We start from the raw sequence: 23,533 nt of genomic DNA, 5'->3' as shown, positions 1-23,533 counted from the left end.
TTGGATCTGATACGATTCCCGCTGTGAATTCCTGGCCCGGTGCTCCGAGACGCACACTCTGCTTTTCCGGCTTCACTTTACATGTACATGACTGTATAGCACGCCATTGAAGAGAATAATCGATCTTGAAACGTTCTTGTAATGTACAAATGTAGGTATGCAAGTAGCATACTTCCCGCGAGCGAAGTTTGAACAATAACCAGTCACAAACTCCTGCATTTTTATCATTGAAACTATATTGGTGGATTCCACTTGTTGTACGGAACAAAGTGGAAAGAAATTCCTGCTGACCACTTTAGGAATACCGTCACCGTCTGTTACGGCAATCATTGAATGCCTGTGATGGAAATTCCTTGCCTGCGCTACATGTACTAGCACGGGCAGCACACTAGAGTTCTTTCTTTTACTAAGTTTTAGCAATGCTTTCTTCTAACGTTACGTGTAGATGCATGCATGCGCAATCATGAATGTATGTGATGGCGGTGAATCGACGTGCCGCAAATACCAGCATCTGCCAACTTTGTATCTGTTACCGTTACACTACATCTCACTTTAGCTGATTGTTGCAAACGGGAAACTCGATGAAAACTTCAGAAGGTAGTATCAGCGTGGTCCTAATAGTAATGTACTACAAAAGTAGTAGTAGAACTTCATCAGTGTGTGGTGTATGTGCATGTGGTTCAAGAGGGCAAACATCAAGAACACGTCGACTCTAGTCTACCCTGGGCAAATATTGAAGGAGCGATGTAACACACATTCTGATAGGGTTGATTGCCATCATTGGCCACTGTTCCAACACTTCATCGCCATTGTGTCCTCAGAAACTGTGATAATACTGCTGAGTGCTGTGTTGGTGATGCCAAAGTACCACTTGGCCAAACCACCACCAACAACAACAACCGATGACCAGCAGCCCCACATAGATCTACAGTGTACGTGTCACCATGCAGTGACGCACGGGTATTACCGGTACTACTACTAGCACCCAGCCGTCCCAAGATACATGTAGACCCGAAAGGACGAAGCTGTATGGAGTGTTTCTGTACTGCATTGCAGAGCTAGCTCAGTCTGCAATCGGTTCAGTATCGTCCTTTGTGGGACTGATCTGCAGTACAGAGATGGGAGCACGAGTATGACCGTATTGCTAAGCAAGTATCATTGCTATCCTAAAATCCAGCATTCTTTACAATGTAAAGAATGCTGGATGGTCCTAGTCACTACATGTACACAGTGGTGTACCTTGTCAGAGAGTATACCATGGTATACGGTAATTATTTTCATTTCCTTGGTCCTTGGTGAAAGTGATGTCAGTGAGTGATACGTCTACGCTGTACTCAACCACTGTGCTACAAACAAAAAAAAGGTCAGTTCTGACTTCTGATTGTTTTCAATGATGTCAGTTGTGTACAAAATGTACATGTACACACACACACGCACACGAACACACACACACGCACGCACACACACACACACACACACACACACATACACACACACACACACACACACACAAGCACACGCACACGAACACACACACGCACACTAACACACACACACACACAAACGCACGCAAACACACACACACACACACGCACACACACACACACAAACACGCACGCAAACACACATACAGGTACATTCGCTGCAGATTTCGACTGTACTGTATATTATGCACATGATGCGTGATGATCGTCTGTGAACGCTCATTGGATCCATGGAGTCTCTTCAGCCAGGTCAGTGTGTTTGTTACTTGAAGTAATGAACACCGGAACATAGCAAAAAAAACAAACAAACACAAACACACTTCTGAGCAGAGCGTATGACTCGACTGGAGTTCAATGATATCATGATGATCGTGGACAGTCCGAGTATCGCTTCACATGATCATGTGATGTGCACGTAATGCGTTCTATGACTGTGTTTATATGTCATGCACACTTGATCAGGACTTCCAGGAATGAATAGGACTTTCCGCTTCCAGGATTCCCTGGCCAACACTGCCGCCAATTAGTGTCTCCACCGTGTGGCGTCTGGCTGTGATTGATGACATGATGAGGTGCTTGCTCTGGCCTCGCTTCGTCATTGGACCGCTGCCTGCGTGCACGCCATATGCCACTCGGTGAGTGTGGCATATGGCGTGTGCTCTGTTTCTGTTGCCTTTCTCATCTTTATTAGAATACCCTACCATCACGAAAGTGTGGCTCTCACGCGTCAAGGTGCACTCGTTTCAGCAGACAGTGAACTGTTTGGGTTCGTACCGTCTGGCCTCATCTGTGTCACCGTGTGACCCCCTTTACACCAGCTAAATAGCAGAGAGCTGGGAAACATGGCGACAAGGCTCACATGAATACCCCAGAGAAGATTCGATTAGGATGGAGAGCCAATGATTACCGGTGACGGTGTACATGTACATGATTGTATACTAATAATAGCCCTGCGGCTACAATGTACGTAACGACGAAGCCAAGCAGTTGTAAATCTCACGAGGCCTGTCTTCCCAAATCAGTACATACATGTACATGATTGTACATGTACATGTACGTGTACATGTGATGCACAATGACGTTTTTTTAAGTGAAGAAAGACAACAGTTAGATTAGGATGGAGAGCCAAGAATTTACACGTATACTAGTACTAGGAAGAAAAAAAGGACAAATGAACTACATGTACATGTAAGCAGCAATGCCAATCAGCTGTTCACTGTGTTCCGTGTGATCTTTCCCGCGAAGTACGTAACGTTGTTACTGTTAGTGCCTGCACCAGTGCCCAATGCAGTTTCACAGGTCTTGGTGTGAGCAGAGCCCAGTGGCCAATGCTGGGCTCTGCTAATACTGGCAGAGTCACGCTTAATTAATAAAGGACGATAGCCAGCAGCCATTACAATTCGGACCAAGAACTATACATAGAAATCGATTTGTAGTCGATACAATTTATATGTCACACTTTGTAAGTGGCTTACTTTCAACTAGGATCACAGATCGCGGTGTAACGATGCACCTCATCAGCATACTATGATAGCAAGCGCAACGTGTGTAGTATGTGGACATACAGTCAATGTTACGATGTATGCACGATCATCTCATCACCAAGAGGTAAAGACTCGAAGTCACAACCATGAACCCGCTTTCTATGATGGACAACACCGCGTACCCGTGTAGGTCAGAATGGCTGCCACCCTAGCTCTTTACTAGAACACATGGCTCGTTAGTGATGGGACTGATGGACGTGTCTGTCACACAATCAGTCATTCTACAAACTGTCTCTTTGTAAAACGTAAAGCCTACAAGTGGACGGAGTCGACAGACGCAGCATCGAGCAAGAGCACTGAATGGACCACTTGTTCGTCCCTTGTTACCCGGACGTAAGAATGTCTTCCTGAAGACCGTTTAAGTAATAATCAGACGAAGCAGGATAGTAACAATTCATTCTGCAATCATTCCACATTCACGTATGCTATATGTACATGCACTTTACTCGCTGGAGTAATTGGCAGAGAGGAATTTTTCACAGGCATAGTATTTGCTCGCTTGTGAAGCAACATGTACAGATATCTGCCAATGGACTGGAGTTCATCTCAGCACTGATCACCCTAGTATCAATACCTGCTTGTGTTCTACAACACCGAGCGCTAGGACATCGTAACATACACACAAAAGCCACGGCATAGAGGAGGTTTTAGTGTTTGTTGCAACTCCGAGAGTCTTGCCAAATGCAATCATCGGGTGAATCCACCTTCTTGTGTTGAGTCCTCTCCACTGGCGAAAGGAAATTCAAATATGTTCGTAACATCGTAGCTTCACATTAGCCCAATGACTAACAAAGTGTAAACGCGAGTTTCATGGGCTGGACACCAATACTGGCAATAGTCAGGAAGGGACATGCATGTACAATGTACATTATGCTGATGACCATACATGCAGCCTTATGAGTAGTTTGACATACATGTAGAGCTCTGCTCCCTGGCCATCGGGAAAGGCCCAGGACTCTATTTCTGCATTGCTGTACCAGTTTGCCCACAGTGATCACCACGGTTGTGCATGTATGTTTGGAGCATACACTCATCATCTCATGTTTACATTGCACGTCGAAGTACAATCATGTACTAGTACCTGGCAGGTAAAATATTATGTTCAAGCAAGTGGTGGTTTGTTGGCAATTCAGATAGGGCGATCTCATCTTGAGCACTCAGGAAGATTGGACACATGAATCCTTGAGCAATTCGCCAGGTGTTCAATGCCTATCTGTGCGTGTGCTTCGTGGGTCTCAGGTGTTCAATGTCTCTGTGCGTGTTCGTACAGTTCGTGGGTCTCAAGAAATCAGGTGCAGAATGTTACTTAGATAATGGGCAGCCATTGACAACTTGGTAACATAGTTATGACTTCGTAACTCGATTACATCTAGGATTACTGTTCCTTCTGGTGCAATCAGGAAAGAGGGTTAGCGTTGAACATGCGACGCCCTTGTTCCTACAAGTCCAATGTACATGTACATGGTTGTTCATTCTCGAGTAGCGACTATCAGTCGTATTGCCATCGCTCCGCCCACTCTCCTGGGTCAAGGCTTACACGGTAACACATCCACTCCAGTGTCTACTGTGCTAGTATGGACCAGTAGTGCATTGTGGTTGCCACAACAGCCCACAAGTACACTGCTGGTGATGCACACAACTCATACCTTGAAGTACATGTACATGTACATGTTGATGAGATGGTACATTCTACTCGGGTGCCACCCTTGTTCATTGATATTAGAAATAGAGAGATAGAGAGGGAGGGAGAGAGAAAGAGAGAGAGAGAGAGAGAGAGAGAGAGATAGAGAGGGAGGGAGAGAGAGAGAGAGAGAGAGAGAGGGAGAGAGGGGGCGAGAGACAGAGAGAGCAAGTAAGAGGGAGAAAGGAAAAGAGTGAGGGGGGAGGGGGAGAGAGAGAGAGAAAAGAAAGAAGGCTACATGTACAATGTATACTCAATCTATCTCAATGTATATGTAGATAGATCCTTGAAGTAGATTGGTACTCAATCTGTGGACAGAACTGTTTCGTCCTTTGCGGACTCATCACTACATCAGTGCTGCACAAAGAGAATGAGGCCGAACCAGATAGCAATGAAAATTTAATGTTCCAAAGCCAGATTTAAACCAGGGTGGAACGTACCTTGCAAGAGTGCTCAACTACTGCCAGAGCAGGAGCGAATAGATAGATGGGGAGAAAGAGAAATATAAAGAGTCAGAGACAGAGAGAAACAAATCAGTAGCGCGCATAGTTCCAGTAAGCGCACATTTCACCCAGACGTAAAACAATCTCCATGCCAGCACATGTTATCCCTACAGAGAATGTGAGGTAAATATATTTCTACTGCAGTCACCTTCCAAGAAAAGCGCGATCATACTCGGAATAATTATGCAATAAAAGTTGGCCTGTAGTGTGGGAAAGTTCGGCAACAAACCTTACAGTGTTGAAGCACAACACCAGCATCTCAGCATTTCTTCCACATGTGATCGGGAACCCCAGTGGTTCGTGTGCATGCCTGTGAACATGCAGCCACCACAATCGGATTACCGCCATCAGGAATATTATCACGGCCAGGGTCAGGATCCACCATTGTTGTCCCACTTGTGACTTGTCCCATGCAGTGTTTGTTATTCTGGCAATGGGGGAGGTCCTTACCAAAGCCTGGTAATGCTCCACCCCCAGTCATGTCAACATGGGATCATACAGAATAGGCATGCTGCCCCACAGGGGTTATGGAATGTCACTCACACCAACCCTTAGTCTAATAACAACACTCGGCAACAGTTATTCTTGTTGTGGAATCTACCTACGCGTACATGCTAGTGGTCCGGTGTGTGTGTGTGTGTGTGTGTGTGTGTGTGTGTGTGTGTGTGTGTGTGTGTGTGTGTGTGTGTGTGTGCGTGTGTGCGTGTGTGGTCGTGACTGCCACACCGAGAATATACATGTAGATTTGTGCCGACTTCAAGACGACGTCAGGACATACTCGTGCATGTACTTGTAAATGGATGGAGGACACTGATATCTCAATGTCAAGACTGATGCCCCGGCCCGGTGCTTCTGGATGCTTCTGATGCGCAGTCTGGTGCACTAGACTGGGGTGGTCAGGAGGTAAAAAGACCAAGCTATCAATTTTCATTGTGTGAGGTATCGTTTGGGTGCTTCTACCAACGTATTGCAAAGGTGAGAGGGTGCCTGGGGCGCATAGCTACAGTATAATGTACATTGTACATTGTACTGTCACAATGAACATCATGTGCACACTCATTACTAGTATGCACAACAGACACTGAGTGCATACAACATGTCAATGACTATACACCCACGACTACAGACCATAAGGCATAACGAGTTACGTACAGCTGTGATGCTGTAGAAGAGTGGAGAAAGAGAGTGGGAGCCGAGAGCGAGTGGGGGCAGAGAGTGGGAGCCGATTACTTCAGTACATAGAATATGCTAGTAATGTCTTTGACAGATACCATACAGTCGGTTTGCGTGATCATAATTATGCAGTATTACCCAATGCAGTACGTACAGTATTACTGTACGTAACAGCGTGCATCGGAGATCGGACATGTCTCTACGCGAAAGAATCGTCGAGTCGCAGCTCCGACGCGTAGACGTTCGCCTGTCAGGTGATTTGACACACGATTGCGCTCAGTTGTCATCGCCGTCTTGACAATGCATCATCGCCAGAACCCAGCCCATGCGCAAAACACGCTGGTCGTGGTCTTTCACGCGTGGAGACTGTCACCTCGCTTCGTCGTTACTACGTTAGATAGGGGACGGACAATCAAGCGGATCTCAGCTTTGACTTTACACCGACTGCACTGCATGACTGCTGGGCTCAGCAAGAATAAGTACTAGTACTAGTACTAGTAGTAGTAGTAGTAGTAGTAGTAGTAGTAGTAGTAGTAGTAGTAGTAGTAGTAGTAGTAGTAGTAGTAGTAGTAGTAGTAGTAGTAGTAGTAGTAGTAGTAGTAGTAGTAGTAGTAGTAGTAGTAGTAGTAGTAGTAGTAGTAGTAGTAGTAGTAGTAGTAGTAGTAGTAGTAGTAGTAGTAGTAGTAGTAGTAGTAGTAGTAGTAGTAGTAGTAGTAGTAGTAGTAGTAGTAGTAGTAGTAGTAGTAGTAGTAGTAGTAGTAGTAGTAGTAGTAGTAGTAGTAGTAGTAGTAGTAGTAGTAGTAGTAGTAGTAGTAGTAGTAGTAGTAGTAGTAGTAGTAGTAGTAGTAGTAGTAGTAGTAGTAGTAGTAGTAGTAGTAGTAGTAGTAGTAGTAGTAGTAGTAGTAGTAGTAGTAGTAGTAGTAGTAGTAGTAGTAGTAGTAGTAGTAGTAGTAGTAGTAGTAGTAGTAGTAGTAGTAGTAGTAGTAGTAGTAGTAGTAGTAGTAGTAGTAGTAGTAGTAGTAGTAGTAGTAGTAGTAGTAGTAGTAGTAGTAGTAGTAGTCCTGTAGTAGATTTACATATTGTTGCATGATCGTGACTATGAGTGACCTCCACTACTCAAAACGGGTTTATTCAAACAATACGACACGGAAAGAAGGAAGAAAACCAAAGATACAACAAGGGATGAAACTCGACGATGAAATCAAAATGAAAATTTGAAAAAAATGAAAAAAGTCTAATCCAAAGAAATTCAAGGCAAATGTAACACGGTTGTGCAAAAGATTCAACTCAGTCCCTAGACGAATGCTTTGAAAAGATGCTTTGAAAAGATATGACCTCCACTAGTACAGGACTGAATTAGGTAACCAATGACCTGAATGCACATGTACATGCATGACTGTATCCTGAAATGCTGCATTTTATCTCATGGATAAGGTTTGCTTCCGTACCTCATGCATGCACCGGGTCATTGTAATGATTGTTATCCACATGTACAATGACTATGCACATGTAATCTGATTGCATGCTGTACATGTGCATTTACAGGAATTAATTAATGGTATTATCTGCTTAGCAGAGTTGCTGTTGACCCCCGCCAACATGAACCTGTATCGATGGCAACATTCTATGACTTACCACTAAGTTTTCACTTTTCAGTCATTCACATGTACACTGTACAATACATGTACGGGCACGTGGTATTGAGCACTGTGTGAGCAGTGAAAGTTTCCTACTGTCAGTCATGTTGCTGGATTGTTGCTGAGCGTGAAACTCAGAGTTGCATCGCTCCGACTTCTGCGTCAGTCATGTACATGTACATGTACAGATTGTACTGATAGCTCTGCGTCGACGTTCAGGGACTAATCATTATTATTTTTTTTGTCTGATCAAGTTTGACAGGTCATGTCATTCCTTGTTTTGGGTATTGAACATTCCAATACGCTAGGACAGATTGCCCGTCACTGCAGGCAGGATAACATCATTGACTCAGCTCAGCCAAGCTGCAAGTAAAGAGTGTGTCCGCGAGGCCAGGCTTGCGCAGTCGACTACGGACTAATCTGCGAGTGGAGGCCGTCAGTTCCCCCAACTCAGTGCGGGTTTGTTGATAAATCCCTGCTGAGTTGCGAAGGGCGGGCGTGGTACTCCATCACATAGTCGTCTATTGTTGCAGAGGGCCTGTGGAGACATTCTGCCACTTGTGCGTTGTCAGATCTAGCATAATCAGCATTGCCACCTGAACGTGCATCACAAGTTTGGTATTCCATGAGAAATATTGTTCATGTACGTGGGCCCACGTTGATCTTCATCGTGCACGGATATGTTTACGACTGCTAGTGCTAGTACGGGCTGTCAGTTACTGAGTTAGGCCTTTCTGTAGCGACCACCCACTGCCTCGGTGCACAGAAAACTGGTCCTTAGATGCAGGTGGTCTATACATGTAGGTAGATCCAAATGTATCTGCGCGAACAAGGCGCTTGGCACCAACATCGTCTCCACGAGCGGCGTGACTGCCCAGGAATGTCGTCTGGATGCGGTCAAGTACTTCCACTTTTGCTTTTTACACAGGCGCCATTAGGCGTCTCAAATCTAGCATGAGAAGAGTTTTCATGACTTTTGAGGGTAATGCGAGGCAGGGGACAAGATGCTGGCAGCGGAGACTTCCGGTCACCTTTATCAGTTTTGAGCCATGAAGGCATGATCATGGTATAATCATTGCATTGATCCTGGAACCTCTTCATCGATCATTGTATTGCGCAAGGGACCAAGGTCAAGCACAGGAAGACTATTATTGGTGATTACGGGTGGCAATGTGATACCTTTTTGCGATAATTGTTCTCGATCGTGCAGCACAATCACTCGTGGAGTCCCAAAAGGGTCGACATTTGCCAATCAGCTGGCGTACATTTGGGCTGCATGGTACGCTGTTCCATTGTCAGTTTGTTCTCCCCTGAACTGTGATGAAGTGCTTGAAGACCTTCAGTTCACTTGACGCTGCTCCTCAGTCGCCCGAAGAGATGCTACAAGTAATTCGTCTCCGTCTGATTCTGATCTGACACCTGCTCCTTCCCGTGAAGATTACATATGACTGAGATCAAGATGCTTCCAAGCTCCAGTCCCATCTGCCAGGGGTCCAGGGTCCGGCTACTTTCTTGCAGCTGCATCCTTCTTGACAACTCTAGTACTCGTGCTGCTGATCATACAGTGTGACAACTCTGCGTTTACGTTTTCATTACATGTACAACATTAATGTACATGACAGTATAACGTGGGCGAGCCTTGCTCCATGTGCCCAGGCGAATGGGAACAGAGAGATAACGAAGCTGGCGGGAGTGAAAAAAAGCACACAACGAAACACAAGTGTATGCTAGGATGGTGCTCCTGTGTTAGCGTGCAGGCAGCGTGTTAGCGTGCAGGCAACGTCAGCCTGCGACAAGAAGCTGCGGGGAGGAAAGACGCCCAACAACATACATCGTACAAACCTTAAACAATTTCTAAAGACAGCAACCATCGAAGACCCTAGCTTAGCTGGGTGCGGCGTGTTTGAGACAATCCCACAAGCATCGCGGTACTGATAGAAGTCGAACTCAAGGCCAACATACAGCAGTGTCTGCGTCCCCTGCAGTTTCGACGCGTTTTCTCCTACATGTTCATGCCGCGCCAAGAAGTTTCCCATCCAAGAACTACAGTCTAGTAGTCTATCACTAGTATCAGTGTTGTAGGATGTCCTACCGAAACTATGTAGAACACGAACCTGTACACTAATACGCAGTCCATCGTCGGAACACTGAAAACGACGTACATACGTCAGTCAATGTGCCGTGACGGCGGTAGATCGGGCAACAAGAACGCGAGGTACCGCGTCCCAGAGACACCTTTACGGCTTTAGGCACACCTACAACTACAACGACTTTTTACGTACATGGACGCAGACATAGACATACTAGTACAAGTAAGGTGTACAGTCATGTAGATGTACACGCGCGGATGTACATAGTTATTGTAGCTGAGATACAGTCACGTACACGGCGTCTAGTATCAGTGTCAGGAAACTACAGTTTCTATTTCTAAGTGAGGTTGTACATTTGTGTGCTGGAAAACTGCACACTTTGGACACACCATGCGCGATACGGCGGAGAACATGGAAAGGTGCAGAAACCCATCACCGGCATCACTAGCACTAGAAGCATCACCATCAATTCCCCTGACTTACCCCAAGGTTGAGTCCTTCGAATCGCGAAAGGTGCATCATGTATGCACTGCCAAGTGCCATTACCCACAGTCACACGTGATCGCTACGAAGGCTATGACGAAGTCAAGCGCATTTGTTAGCTGTTCACGCCTTTCCACCTGATGCACCATGGATGTTTCTGATGGATAATTGTTATCTCCCTAGGAGAAGATTACAGTTGATGCTGCTACTGTTTAGTCAGCCATGATCATATGAGAGCAACGGCCACGGAGGCAGCGCCACGCACCTGATACTAGTGTATAATGCAGAATAACTTTCAAGAGGAGGTGACGTCGTCATGCTCATTTTATCACGTTTATCACACAGAGATGGCACGGAGTTTCACCGTAACTACTAACACACTTTGGTCACAAGTTCACAACTTTGATGGTTATCGCAGAGCATGTCCAGCCCGCAGTCAATGGTCTACCCTAATCTTATCAGGAACTCTCAAGTTACCTCCACACATGACAGGCTAGAATAAGCCATGTAGCCAATGTTGCTATTCGGCCAACATTGTACAGGTACTTGTGGTCGACTAACATAATCATTGTATTAATATGTACTCGACCTAAGTTTATACCGCCTGTATACTAGTAGTGGTGAAGCTCTGTGGATCTAACTGTTACTTCCTTTCAGTACTGTAGGATAAATTCAGACAATTCAATCCCCGTGGCGATAAGATCTTGTAACTGAAGCCAAGAAACAAGGATTTCACCACCAGCCAGGTGGTTGCAGACATGTGTCGGAGATCCAATTTCACGAGGTAACTGCTTGAGTAACAGCTCTGCCCTCTAGGACCATTGTAGTGTCCTCTGCGCCAGACATTAGGCTCAATGACGCTATGGCAAAGTGGTCACTACAGTACAGTACAAGGAAAGGGCGGTGAAATAATTTGCTGCCAGCTCTTAAGCATTGGTTTATAGACATCAAACCATTACGTCGTTGGCAACCTCTATCCGCACCAGCCGCGTGGAACCACACGCTGGAAAGTGGGTAACTGGCAGGGTGCACTAGGCGTGTAATGATCTTCCTGATTCCTGAGCTATCGTACAAGCTACCAAATGATGCGCCGTCATGATGTGGAACCCAAAAGGAACGTCCATTATGTTGTGCAGCCATGTCCAAGTCACTCCCCGCGGCTGGGGACGCATTCCCCGCTTATTACTGCAAGCTAACCACGCGCAAACCGTGTGTGACCTTGAAAGGAAACTCGCATGAGTGGTATGATTGTAATTGCCATTGTGCAGTGAGTCGGTCAGTGGTCCCTCCCTGGCAATACGGATGTAGCCTAGTTGTAGGATAGCTCGCTAGTCACACCACACTAGCAGCTCGCTACAAGCAGCAGTACAATGTTGCACACAAGTAGCTCACTATCGCTGGTAGAATACAGATGCTGCTGTTGGACACCGTGCACAAGCAGATTGCGTACCTCGTCAAGGAAGTACTCCCACTAGTGCACATCGGGATATCTACAGAGCAGGCAGCAAGATGGCCGACTAGTGAGCGAGTGCTATGGAGAGATAAAAGAGGGAAAGCGATTGTGATAGACTTGACGGCAAGCAATGCATTCCTGCCGACAGAACATGACCGTAGTAATCAGGTCGACACTGCATGGAATTTATGTTCTCCCTCCTTCGTGTCGCGCATTGGGTTGGGGCACGACCACAAATCGATTTCGACTGCGACAGCGTTTCACATCATTCAAAGAAGGCGAGCCTGGAGGGACTCACTCTTTGCTCAAACAAGAACATGCACCAGAGTAACCTGTCTGGTCCGCCAGTGAAGAGAGACAAGCGACTTAACCTTGGGCACCACTTGTTAGCATTGCTGCATTGGTAAGCATGAAGTGACCCGCCTCAGCCCTACATAAGTCATTGCATGCAGCCCCGGACTAAAACAATCTAGCGGATGAGTGAATCACTCGGCTAGAAACAGGACATTGTCTGAACGAAGATCTACATGTACATGTGCTTGGTAGCATTTATTTTACCTGTTGATTTGTACTTGCCACAGGACTCACGCCGAACAAACACACACACACACACACACACACACACACACACACACACACACACACACACGCACGCACACACACACACAGCCAACAGTTACATCCGCTGCGACAACAGTTCTACTGCAACGTGTGTATTGCAGAACAGAACATGGTTGTATTTAGTTTGTTTTGTCGTAGAACCTTTAAAAGTAACTGGCAACAGTGCACGCTTCCTGGTTCAAGTGTTCTATTTTGTTTGCTGATGTTGACTGCATTATTTTGTGTTCCGTAGTGCTTACGTGCCTGCCTTTCAAGAATCAGGAGCCCCGGATTTTCGGATGTGTCTACTCTAACCCGGCCGCGCGCAGACTTCATTCAAGATTTCACTTCCCATGCATGATCCATCATCGTCAGAGAACTAGAAGGCTTTTCTCTTTTTGCTCTCCTGACGTCAGAGACGTCCGTGCTATACATGTACATACTTGGTTGTCATTATGATGGCCAGAATACTCAATGATCTACTACTGTAGTACTGAAATGACGGGTGAATGTTGTCTGCTGAATCACTGACTCTGTGAGTTTGTTGGAGCTGTCTGGTGAACCTGCCGGTCCTCAGGATTCGGGATTTTAGGTGAAGGCTTTACCTACAACCTTTATTCCAAAGAAGTCGTTACTAGTAGCTTTCAAACGTATTATTAGTGGGATGGCAACACACACTGGCCGTTATTGTCATGTGCGAGTGTAAACAGCTACCAAGACCCTGAACATAACATCATTCGGAGCAGTTCGGGAAAAGGTGCAGGGATACAATTGTGACGGGAGCACGGCCTAACAGCTGATACAGATACCAACAATTGTTACATTTTGGTATTGGCACACTTCACCTGAGCTCCGAAAGACGTCGCAAGTCATAACCCACAAAAACAACACTTCCACTTGTTTCCTGCATTGCACTAGTACTCCATGATACATCCGTGATGGATGGCGAATATCATTCATTGTAGATCTACACGTACATGTACACAAAGGATCTCCTACACCAAGAACACACTCAGTGACAGTAATGACTATGATAATTGTAGTCTAGATTCGGAACATATCCATGGCCAGTAACACTATTTTTTTACGGCATGAGCGTGATAACCATGATCCTGCAAAGACTGCATCCAGCGAGCCATGATTGTGTGCACTGCACTCGGCTCGGTAAAGCGACCATACGACAAGAAGGGTCCCACCTAAATGTAGGGTCCCACCTAAATGTCCCTGTGTATTTGCCGTGATACCTGGTCATCAAACCGCCTCAAACAGGGCTTGGAGCAGCAGTTTACTTTTGAAGTTTTGCTGCCTTTGTGGGAATGTGTGTCCGACTGTATAGCTTAGACTAGTACAGCGGGCTTGACAGCACCCGAACTATTTCCAGATAGCGACACGAACAATCACTACATGTTCTTGGCAAATGAGGCGAGTAGCCCTCATGTGCGCCATCGGCGTATGACGCGCGAATGACGGCGAGCAAGAGGACTTCGCGAATCTCTGCTTGCATAGCGCGGTGACTGTGAGCAGTCATGGTAGTTAGTACATGTACAGGGTAACACTCTAGACAGCAACGTATACTGGTAGTAACGCACTGTGACTGTGTGAGTACCGCTGTCACAGCAAAAGACTGCGTGCTTTTCTACGTGTACAGGAGTCAGGATCCCGCCAAGTCGTGCACATGCACAAGTGTCAAAGAAAAAGCTGCGCACATCGCCGACAACCGTCCGCGGCGCGGAGCGCACGGTCGGGCTGGCCGAGAGGAGTCAAATCTTGCCAGGCGATCTGCCGTGCTACGGAGCATGCTCTACGCGCTGTACGGTCGATCACTCTATGCTCACACATGCGGGCGAAACCAAGCTAGACGGTGACCGAAGCCAGTACAGGATCAGGGCTAGTTTTCATCACGAGAGCCAGCTGATCACCCGCAGCGAGAGACGCGTTCCTGACGAGCTGAGTAGCGCAGGGTCTTTTTCTGTCCTGACGCTCTGTGTCCTTATTCGTCATCGTACAGCGGTGGCATGTTTTCAGTCCTGGACGTGGACAGTTTTCAGCGTCCCTTGGCATTTGCCCCGTCTTGACGCTGACCCATGCGTCGATAATCTATTGTCTCCCACAAGGCATAGACTCTTGGCGCGCTGTGTATGCAGCATTCATTCAACGTCGTTGTTGCTGCGCCAGCATTACCAGCCAGAAAGCAGGCAGGCAGAGGTGGCATAGTATTTTGCTCTGGACGTCCTCAGCCGATTGCTCATTCGTTCAACCTGAGCACAAGCAGACACATCTGATTGCAGGACGACTGGAAGCTTTGACGGAAGATTACGTTTTGGAGAATGCTCACTTTCTGGTGACAGTAGTTGTGCACCTTCTTATTTCGAGTACGTCTGGTTCCCAAGATCTAGCCACTGGCTGCAGTCACAATTTTCAGTAAAACGGTAATTGCTCGCGTTAGTGGAAGAGCCGGTGTGATCTCGTTGGCTAGCGGTTGGTAAGCGCGGAGTCCTAACGTATACTATAGAGATACGAGCCCTTGAGCTGGCAGCAAGAGCCGGAGTGACGCGACCGGGAAAAAGGCCACAGTCACATGTGAACTGGTGCTGCAGGACGGCGGCAGCTCAGCCAGCGTTGCCAGTGACCTTTCTGGTCAAAACATTTTATAACAGACGACTTTGTCAGAAGTTTCCCTGTTGGAGAAATTAGTCGTTAGGCTGTGCAGTGAGTGAGTATGCCGCTTGGAAAACTACGCCTTGGCAGCAGGAAGTCGCCTTCAGCCAAGGTATCCAGTCAGAATGCCGGCTCGGAAGCAGAGCTCATGGCCTCTCGTAGTACAGCACTTCGCCTATCCACCACATTCAGCGGAGACAGTGGTGACGACTTGAGCAGTACTGGTTCGCCAACAGGAGGTCATGATGGTGAACGGCATCGCTCGATCTCTGCTGGATCATCCTCTGGTTCTCCGGCCAGGAGACACAGTAGTTTCAACGATGACCTGTCTGGAAGCGATTCCTATGGTCGCTCTCAGTCGAACCGTCGACACACAAATGGGTCTTGTGGAAGTGGAGGACGTTACAGCTCCGGCCACGATTCTGGACGCGGTAGCAAAGGTCCTTTGGATGGCGATGCTGGGCAGGGAAAACGGAGGACATCTATATTTGGCAGCGGTAAGTCGTGGGAGATGTCGAGAACGAACGGCGTTGTGCTCGATTCACCGCCGCTCGCTTGGCAGGGGTCTGACTTATATCGGTGTTATTGTCGTTTTCTTGTGTGGACTTTGTTTGGCTTTGTATTCGCGTGCCAATGCCATTTTCTGTCATTCATATCGGTAAGGTAGATGAGGACTTTGGAAATGTATCTTGTCGAAAAGTTGGTTTGGGTGTGGGCGGCATGGAAAACAAAAGAGGTGAAGCTGGACATTATTTATTTTAGCTCATCAGTGGCAGGTGGTCGTGGTGTGTGCCAGCACTTGTAAACAACCTGTGAAGAGAAAAACTGAAGGCTGATCACTGCAAAGCGAGTGTGCTGTCAACGAGTTTCGACCAGACACGGTCCATGAGAAAACTGGCGTTTGCGACCTTGTGTCCTGCACCTGCGACCAAAGTCAAAGATTGTGTGCCTGGCGTCTTGCGATGCGTGCTGCAGAAACCAGGTACCTGTGGCTGTGGCTGTGCATGTTAGGTTTCGAACATGATTAGGTCGGCAGGCAGCACTATGGTTATGCTTGGTCAGTCACTAGAGAGGCGACGCGCACAGGGCGTAGAAACCGTTCGTGTAGAAACGTGATCAGCTGCAAGGATCGGCAGTCCTGAGGATTGGGTTGACTCAGGGCGGGTGACCAAGCGATTATTGTGTTCAGTTGCAAGAACGATTTCCATTTCCCTTTTCTAGGACATTCCAACCACGTGAGGATTGCCTTTATTTCTCCTGTTGAAGGCCCAGAGGAGAGCAATAAAACTGAAGGGCTGCACTTAGTGACTGGGCGACTGGCGGTAGTCTGCCCCTACTAGTGCTGTAGTGGTGCACGTTCTGTCGTATGCCTGGTGGCTTGAGGGGAATTTGGGCTTGAGCTGGGCCTAAAGCCCTTGACTAAACTCGTTTTTCTATTGCCCAGCAGTCTGGATAGGTAATGGGGGAAGTCAAAGCGGCATGGAGAACAATTCAGCAGGACTTTTCTAGCTTGCATAGATAGCATGTTTGTAAGGTTTGTTACGGATAGAAAACAATGGAGAGAGAACAACACAATGTAAACTAGCATGGGGATGCTGGGATGTGCTAGGAGAGATGTTTATCTGCGAACTAGGAATTTTGTATCCAATTACTGCAATAGATGGTGATGTGCACGTGCATGTATAGTATCAGAGAGCGTGCAGTAATGCAAGTCTGCAACCTTACGTGACAGCGACCAATTTTGTTATTGAATTTCGGTGCATGGCTCATTAGCAGACACTGAGTCGTATGTTTGATGGTGGGATCAGGTTCATGTTCAGTACTTGTTTACCCAGGGGTTGTTGTTCCAGTGCTTTGCATAAGATGACCAGGCAGTAGAGAGTGGAGACGAGTATAGCCCCCCCCCCCCCCCCCATTGAGTCTGAATGGAGGTGACTCAAGGCTCTATTCTGCGGACAGTAGCAGTGCTCATACTTGAACCTAGCTAACTACTTTAGGAGCAAGACTCTGTCATTGCTAAATGCTGGAGTAGCAGGTGGATAATGCTTACACTTATGGACAGGGATTGTCGCACAACAGAAAGTGACATTGCTTGAAATAATTATACTGATTGTGGGGAGCCCATGTGTATTGAGTGCAATATTAGTTCAGTCACTGTGTGTTCCGGAGATCAGTTTGTAAAGGTTCAGGCCACAGAGCATTGAATACAGTGTAACAGTAGATCATTATGATATGTCCTGCCCTGGGTCATTGTGGTATGTCCTGCCCTGGGTCATTGTGGTATGTCCTGCCCTGGATCATTGTGGTATGTCCTGCCCTGGGTCATTGTGGTATATAAGTCTCTTCTGCTGGAGGTGGCAATTTGCACTTGTTGCTTGAAGCCTAGGTCGGTTGGTATGTGGGGAGGTTGCACAGACTGAGTGATAGTGGAATTGCCATCCCCTGGCTACCTTCAGTGATCCGTCCCACTGACAAATCACTCAGTGCATCATTGTACAGCCTGTTTCTATGCTAGCTAGCCCCTTGCAGTCACACCGGCTACTGTAGCACCCATGAATGCTAGGTTGTGGTCTGTTGAATTTGACGTCCACCTGTGGAGAAGCAATCTGCAGTATATAGAACGGGTTCTACATGCACATAGCATATTGCTCCTGTAATAGCCATCTTGCCAGGATATGCAATAACAATTCTCACCTTGTATGCTTGTATGCACTTTGTGGTCTTTTCTCTATTAGGTGCGAGCGGTTCTGAAGCGCGTGTGGTCCGTGTTTTCTTCAGGTGGGTACTCATTGGGTGGGCGTGGAGTTGATCTTGCTCGTGTGTGGGTGTGTGTGAGGGGGGGGGGGGGGGGGGGGAGGGAGTTCTTCATCTTGAACTTAGCAGATTTGCGTGTGTGTGTGTGTGTGTTGGGGCAGAGATTACCAGTATACCGGCGGCGTGTGTCAACTACCGCCGTATAATGCTCTCAGTGTGGCAGGTTTTGTTCTAGCAGCAAGGCCTCGCGGTAAATGTGGGTGCCAGTGCAGGAAGCGTGGGCCCGACTGATACACGGAGATCTTTTGTTCGACTGCGCCAATTTTGGGTACATGCCGCACAGTGCACCTGGACGCTGGGTGAACGAGATGTGAATTGAGATCGTTCTGTGTGGCAGGTGCTATTGTGTAGGATAATACTGGTCAGGAGTATGTGTGAACAAAGCAGGCCTTCAGGGTTTACTCCTATGACTGTATTGCAACTCCTGCCACTGGGCCATGCAGTGCACTTGTTGGAGTACCAGGGCAGTTGGGCGTTTGGTCGGGTTAATGTGCTTCCTGTGGTGACATCTGCATTGAAGATAAAAACCTTGCCTTGCAACACCGTCACTAGCTGTTGGTCTTATGAAAGTACGCTCTGTTGTGGCTCCTATGCATGGAAAATGACGGGTCTGGGTGAGGTTATAGTGAAATCAGCAGCATCAGCCGACCTTTAGCCAACAGTGCCTCCAGATGGCTGTCCAGTAAAAGTTAGAGCGGGGTGGGGGGGCTGGGAGTAATAATGTTGTTCTGAAAATCTGTGCACTGCATGCCTGGGTGTTTATGACATTGTCGTATTGATCTCCTGGCCTTGATGTACATGATTGCACTTCTAAGCTGAGCTATCATCTCCTGCCATCTTCCTTTTCTGTGGTCTATAGAGATGAGACGTATCGTAGTGTACGCTTCATGGAGGAGGAGAGCTGTGAAGAAGTACTGGATCGTTTATGGCCACGTCTAGACCTACAGGGTGAACGACATGACTACAAGTTCTACATCGTGTATAGGAAAGAAGGTGAGCTTGAAGCACTGGCGGTGCCCCGTACACCCACGAGCATACTGTGTGTTCAGGAGTGACACAAATCACACAATACACCTGTGTTGGCTGTCTTGGCATCTGTATATTGAACACAGTCATGACCATCGCAGCATGGCATTCTTTTCACATGTCGAAGTCCAGTGCAACGTGATCCACCGCATGTCATACTGTTGTGTGTATCAAGGTGATCTGTGTATGCGTTCCGGTCTGTTCTGAAGTGCTGAGTGAGCATCATGGACAATGAGATTCTGAACTACAGGAAGTGTCTAAACTATCATCACTGATCACCTTGTGCCACATGGTAGCTCTCAATGCCCTAAAGTTTCCTTGAAAGGCACGGACATTTTTGAATGCCGTTGGCTCTGTATGGAAATATTGATGACAGATGTTGCTAAATTTAAATGTCTGCACGGTGGAGTCACATGTCACCTTGATTCAATCTGGCCTTGGCTTCCTGTGCTAAGCGGTGCGTAACATATATTGCACAATATGTCAGTGTCATGTCTACCTTGACTAGGCCTGATCAAGCATCTATATTAGTGTCATACAGCATGTTCCCTGAGCGTGTGATGATTGGCTTCCCATCCAACTCCCCGTATCGACCCATACATGGCCAAACGGTACCACAAAGCAATGTCTCAATGTCTCAATATCATAGTGGGGTGCATCAATTCAATAGGACACTTCCTGTAGATGTTTGTGCGTATTACGGAGATGTCAATCCACGCTGCTTTGTTCTGCTCAACCTTAGGTAACCGCTTTGTGAACGACGATGAAAGTGCCGATGTCCTACTTGGCTCTGACTGGCTGGAGGTGGAGAAGATCTACATCCGACACAAAGACGACACCGTGGCTGCTAAACGAGGTAAGCTAAGCTGCCTGTGACACAGTCTCCTGTGGAATAGGACCAAGCTGAAGGGCAGCATCCGATTACAGAAGAAATACTAAGTTATACATTCAGGAAAGCCACCAGAGCATGCAGTATCCTCGTTCAAAATCGTTATTCCGCCTTGGCAGAATGATGAGAAACGATGGTTCTGTCAGGTTGTATTGGTTTGTGAAGCAATGGAGAGCATTTTCAGACTAGAATGCATTGGTAGTTCTCACAAAACAATTCTCATCGAATTTGGACGTGAGTGAAGAAAGTGCAGTTGATCTGACATGGCATGTGTTTATGTTGCTTCTTCATGCTCTCCTTCAGTGGCTCGCCGATCAGGAAGCTCTGCTGAGGTGATGCTCAAGAAATCAAAATCCTTCAGGGAGTCGTCCATTAGGGGAGTTGCACCCAACCCATTTGCCAATGTCACTGGTAAGCCGATATTCTGATTTTTTGCCTGATTTACTGGGGCCTTGACTTGCACGAATGGACAGTTTGGTGCAGTTATAAAGAGCGATGCCTGTGTGATTCTGCGCGTTCAGTGACATAATCATTGGCTTGAGGTTTATTGTAGAGATAACCCCCCTCTTTTGGTTAGTAAGATTACCTTGTTGGTTTGTGCGCATTGTTGGTGTATGGAAAGTGTGCACAATTTAATTTTTCAATGCATCATGTAGCACAGAAGGTAGATACCGTGTGCCATTGTTCGGGCAATCATTGCCCTATGGCTAATTGCTTTGTAATGTGTATTCTGGTGTGTGGCTGCTGCAGGTGATTCGCATACTGTGCACGTGGAGTCCGAACGTCCAATGTCCAAGTTTGCTCAGATGTTCAGCCAGGCTTGGGAGAATGCGGAGATCCAGGGAATTGATGAGGTGAGATTTAGCTGAGCGCAGCAGAGAAACACTTGTTATGCTGCATTGCAAGATAATTTGCAAAGTCTGTGGCAACGCTGTGTGGCATGCATGACAAGCTATCGTTTGAATGTACTGCATTTCCATGGAGACAGCACCATCTCTCCCTCACACCGCTGTGGAGCATATTTCCAATGTGCCAGAGTACACATCAGGCTGTATTGTACACTGTACCTGATTGAATGGTCTGTATGCGTGGCATTGCATTGCTGGTCAGTAAAAGGCTGCAGAAAGGATTCAGTAGTGAAGTCTGACTGTGCCTACGGTGTGTGTTTGAGTCTCCACGACAAAGTCTGATGTTGCCCATTGCCTTGGGTCTTTGTAACGAAGTCTAACTGTGCCCATTGTGTGTGTGTTCGTCTGCTGCCCTCTGTGCTAGGAAAGGAATCACTCCAGCTCAAGTCCCCCTTTATCTCCGTTGAAGTTTGACGTGCTGTCCGAGACCATCTCCACCACAAGTGTGGCGTCGCACCTGAGAACCGTGCGCTGCGACTCCTGCACGGACAGCGGCCGGGGATCGCTGGAGCGCAAGGCGGAGGCGCCGCACGACGACTCCGAGTCGCCGAGACCGCAGACCCTGGCGCCGCACCATCGTCGCAGCATCTCCAGCATCACGGCGGACAGCGGCGTCAGCTTGCACCAGGCGGATCTGGACAGTCCCATGCTGCGCAAAGCTGTGAGTAGATCATCCGTGGGCAGTGCCGGTGGCGGATCACCTCGCACCGCACCACATGTGTCTCACTATTCCCATTCGTCGCTCAGCAAGCTATCGTTTGTACCCGTGGACTTGAACCTCGGTACGGCACCGGTCGCTCCAACCGTGCCCAAGCCCAGCATGATTTCCCCTGCCTCGCACTACTCTCTACCTTCATCTAACTCCTACTCGGCGGAAAGCCCTCCGCCGTCACCACCCCCGCCACCACTGCAGCCGGAACGCAACGCCGGTGATAAGCTGCGAGCACCTCCGTCGCCAACACCCTCACTGCCACCTCCACCGACTGCTGATGAACTAAAGGGCTTGAGTAGAATGCAGTTCTCGTTTCAGCTCACTGTTGACCTGCGTAGTGATGGCCTCCATTGCTGATGGCTTGAGCAGCATTGCTGCTTCTTCTGTTCATTGTTATTTCTGTCTATTTTATTGAATTCAAAGAATATTATAACCAGCCGTTCATGCTTGTTTTGTCCATCGATGAAAACTTGATGACAGCTCCAACCCAGTAATATACTATTGTTGATATTGCCAGCTTCCTTCCTTTTTTTCATTTACTGAACATTTCCTCTTGACATCATTGTATAATTGAGATACCATTGCAGTCCCCCTGCTTCTAAGTAATAATAATTTTTTCATCTTTACGATGTGGTGGATCAAGATTTGCCAAAGTTCCAGTTATTATATCTACGGTGTGGATTGAATTCGTGCGAGATTAGAGCGTGACGTGTATGCGCGTTTGAACGGTTTGCTCGCATGTGCGCAAGAGAGAGAGAGTCTGTGTGTGTGTGTGTGTGTGTGTGTTTGTGTGTGTGTGTGTGTCTTGGGGGGGGGGGCTGGGTCCGGTGAACAGCCAAGTGTGCTGCATTGATGTAGGGAACCGAAACACTGAACTGGCCATTGCACCTCGTAAATGTTATAATATAACCGCTGTCTTTGAGTGCATAGCATAGTGTTGGTGGTAGTTGCTAGTTCATAAAGCGCTTGGTGCAAGGCGCATTTCATTGGCGGCTACATGTGAGAGATTGATAGCTGGCTGTCACCTTCTGTTATGTGTCCTTGTAATAACATAGGCATTGGGACTTCAGTGCTTTCACAGCCTTTTGTGGGGCTGCCTAGGCTAGTGTAAGTGGTTTTGTGAAGGAGAAAATGAACAAGCATAACTAAACTAAAGAGTCTAACCTAACTTCCCACCAGTCTTCATATCCATTACTCTCTGCCGCCGACCCTGCCCGGCCTGGTTCACTACACCTGCAACACGACTCACTCCCCCCTCAGCGGCCAAGTAAGTTAAAGACTATTGTCGTATTGATACCCGACTGTAGATCTCCTGACAGGAATTTCTCCGAGTAGCTCTTCAGGATTACAGCCTCTTTTCAGTGCAGTTCTGTTCAGTATTATGTCATCGTATGTACATGTCCGCAGTACCTTTACAGTTGTCGTAGGCCAGGGTCTTGCACGTATTCCCCGCCGTGTATTAGCTTTTATTTTTACGTTGTTACCTCTATAAACTAGAATGTGTACTAGTTTTATTCAAAGCCCCGCCTTCTTGAATAATAGCAAGAAGGTACAGGAGAAGAGCTAGAGAGAAAATGGAAACCAAGGAGGAGTCTACGTGAGAAAGGAAAGAAAAGACCATTGAAAGGTCACGCAATACGATATGAAGTGCTATTCACAGGCCATTCGGTGCTTTACAACCTGGACTGACCAGATATTGATAAAGATTGAAACTGCAGGATGTCTGTATCACTCTGTACTTAGAGTCGTGTTTCTGGTATGGTGACGTCAGCTGGAGAGTATTATGTCGGTGTTTGGCCTATATAAACTATGATAGCGGATAAGCCAAATCTGTTGCCTACACTCCAGACAATCAAGCATTACACAGTCATACAGAAT

General features: G+C 47.2%; 1 protein-coding gene across 1 annotated transcript; it reads left to right on the top strand.

The window, feature by feature from the left end:
- Positions 1-14,662: 14,662 nt before the first annotated feature.
- LOC135819330 (uncharacterized) lies at positions 14,663-22,321 on the top strand. The gene is made up of 7 exons (XM_065332518.1): positions 14,663-15,803; positions 18,042-18,084; positions 18,980-19,113; positions 19,889-20,002; positions 20,339-20,446; positions 20,786-20,889; positions 21,308-22,321. Exons 1-7 carry the CDS (start codon positions 15,368-15,370, stop codon positions 22,010-22,012), a joined length of 1,644 nt encoding a protein of 547 aa, XP_065188590.1. The 5' UTR covers positions 14,663-15,367; the 3' UTR covers positions 22,013-22,321.
- Positions 22,322-23,533: the final 1,212 nt, after the last annotated feature.

Source organism: Sycon ciliatum, chromosome 6 (assembly GCF_964019385.1).
Source record: "Sycon ciliatum chromosome 6, ocSycCili1.1, whole genome shotgun sequence".
In the NCBI taxonomy this organism is placed as follows: Eukaryota; Metazoa; Porifera; class Calcarea; order Leucosolenida; family Sycettidae; genus Sycon; species Sycon ciliatum.
This window is presented reverse-complemented; position numbering and strand designations above follow the sequence as displayed.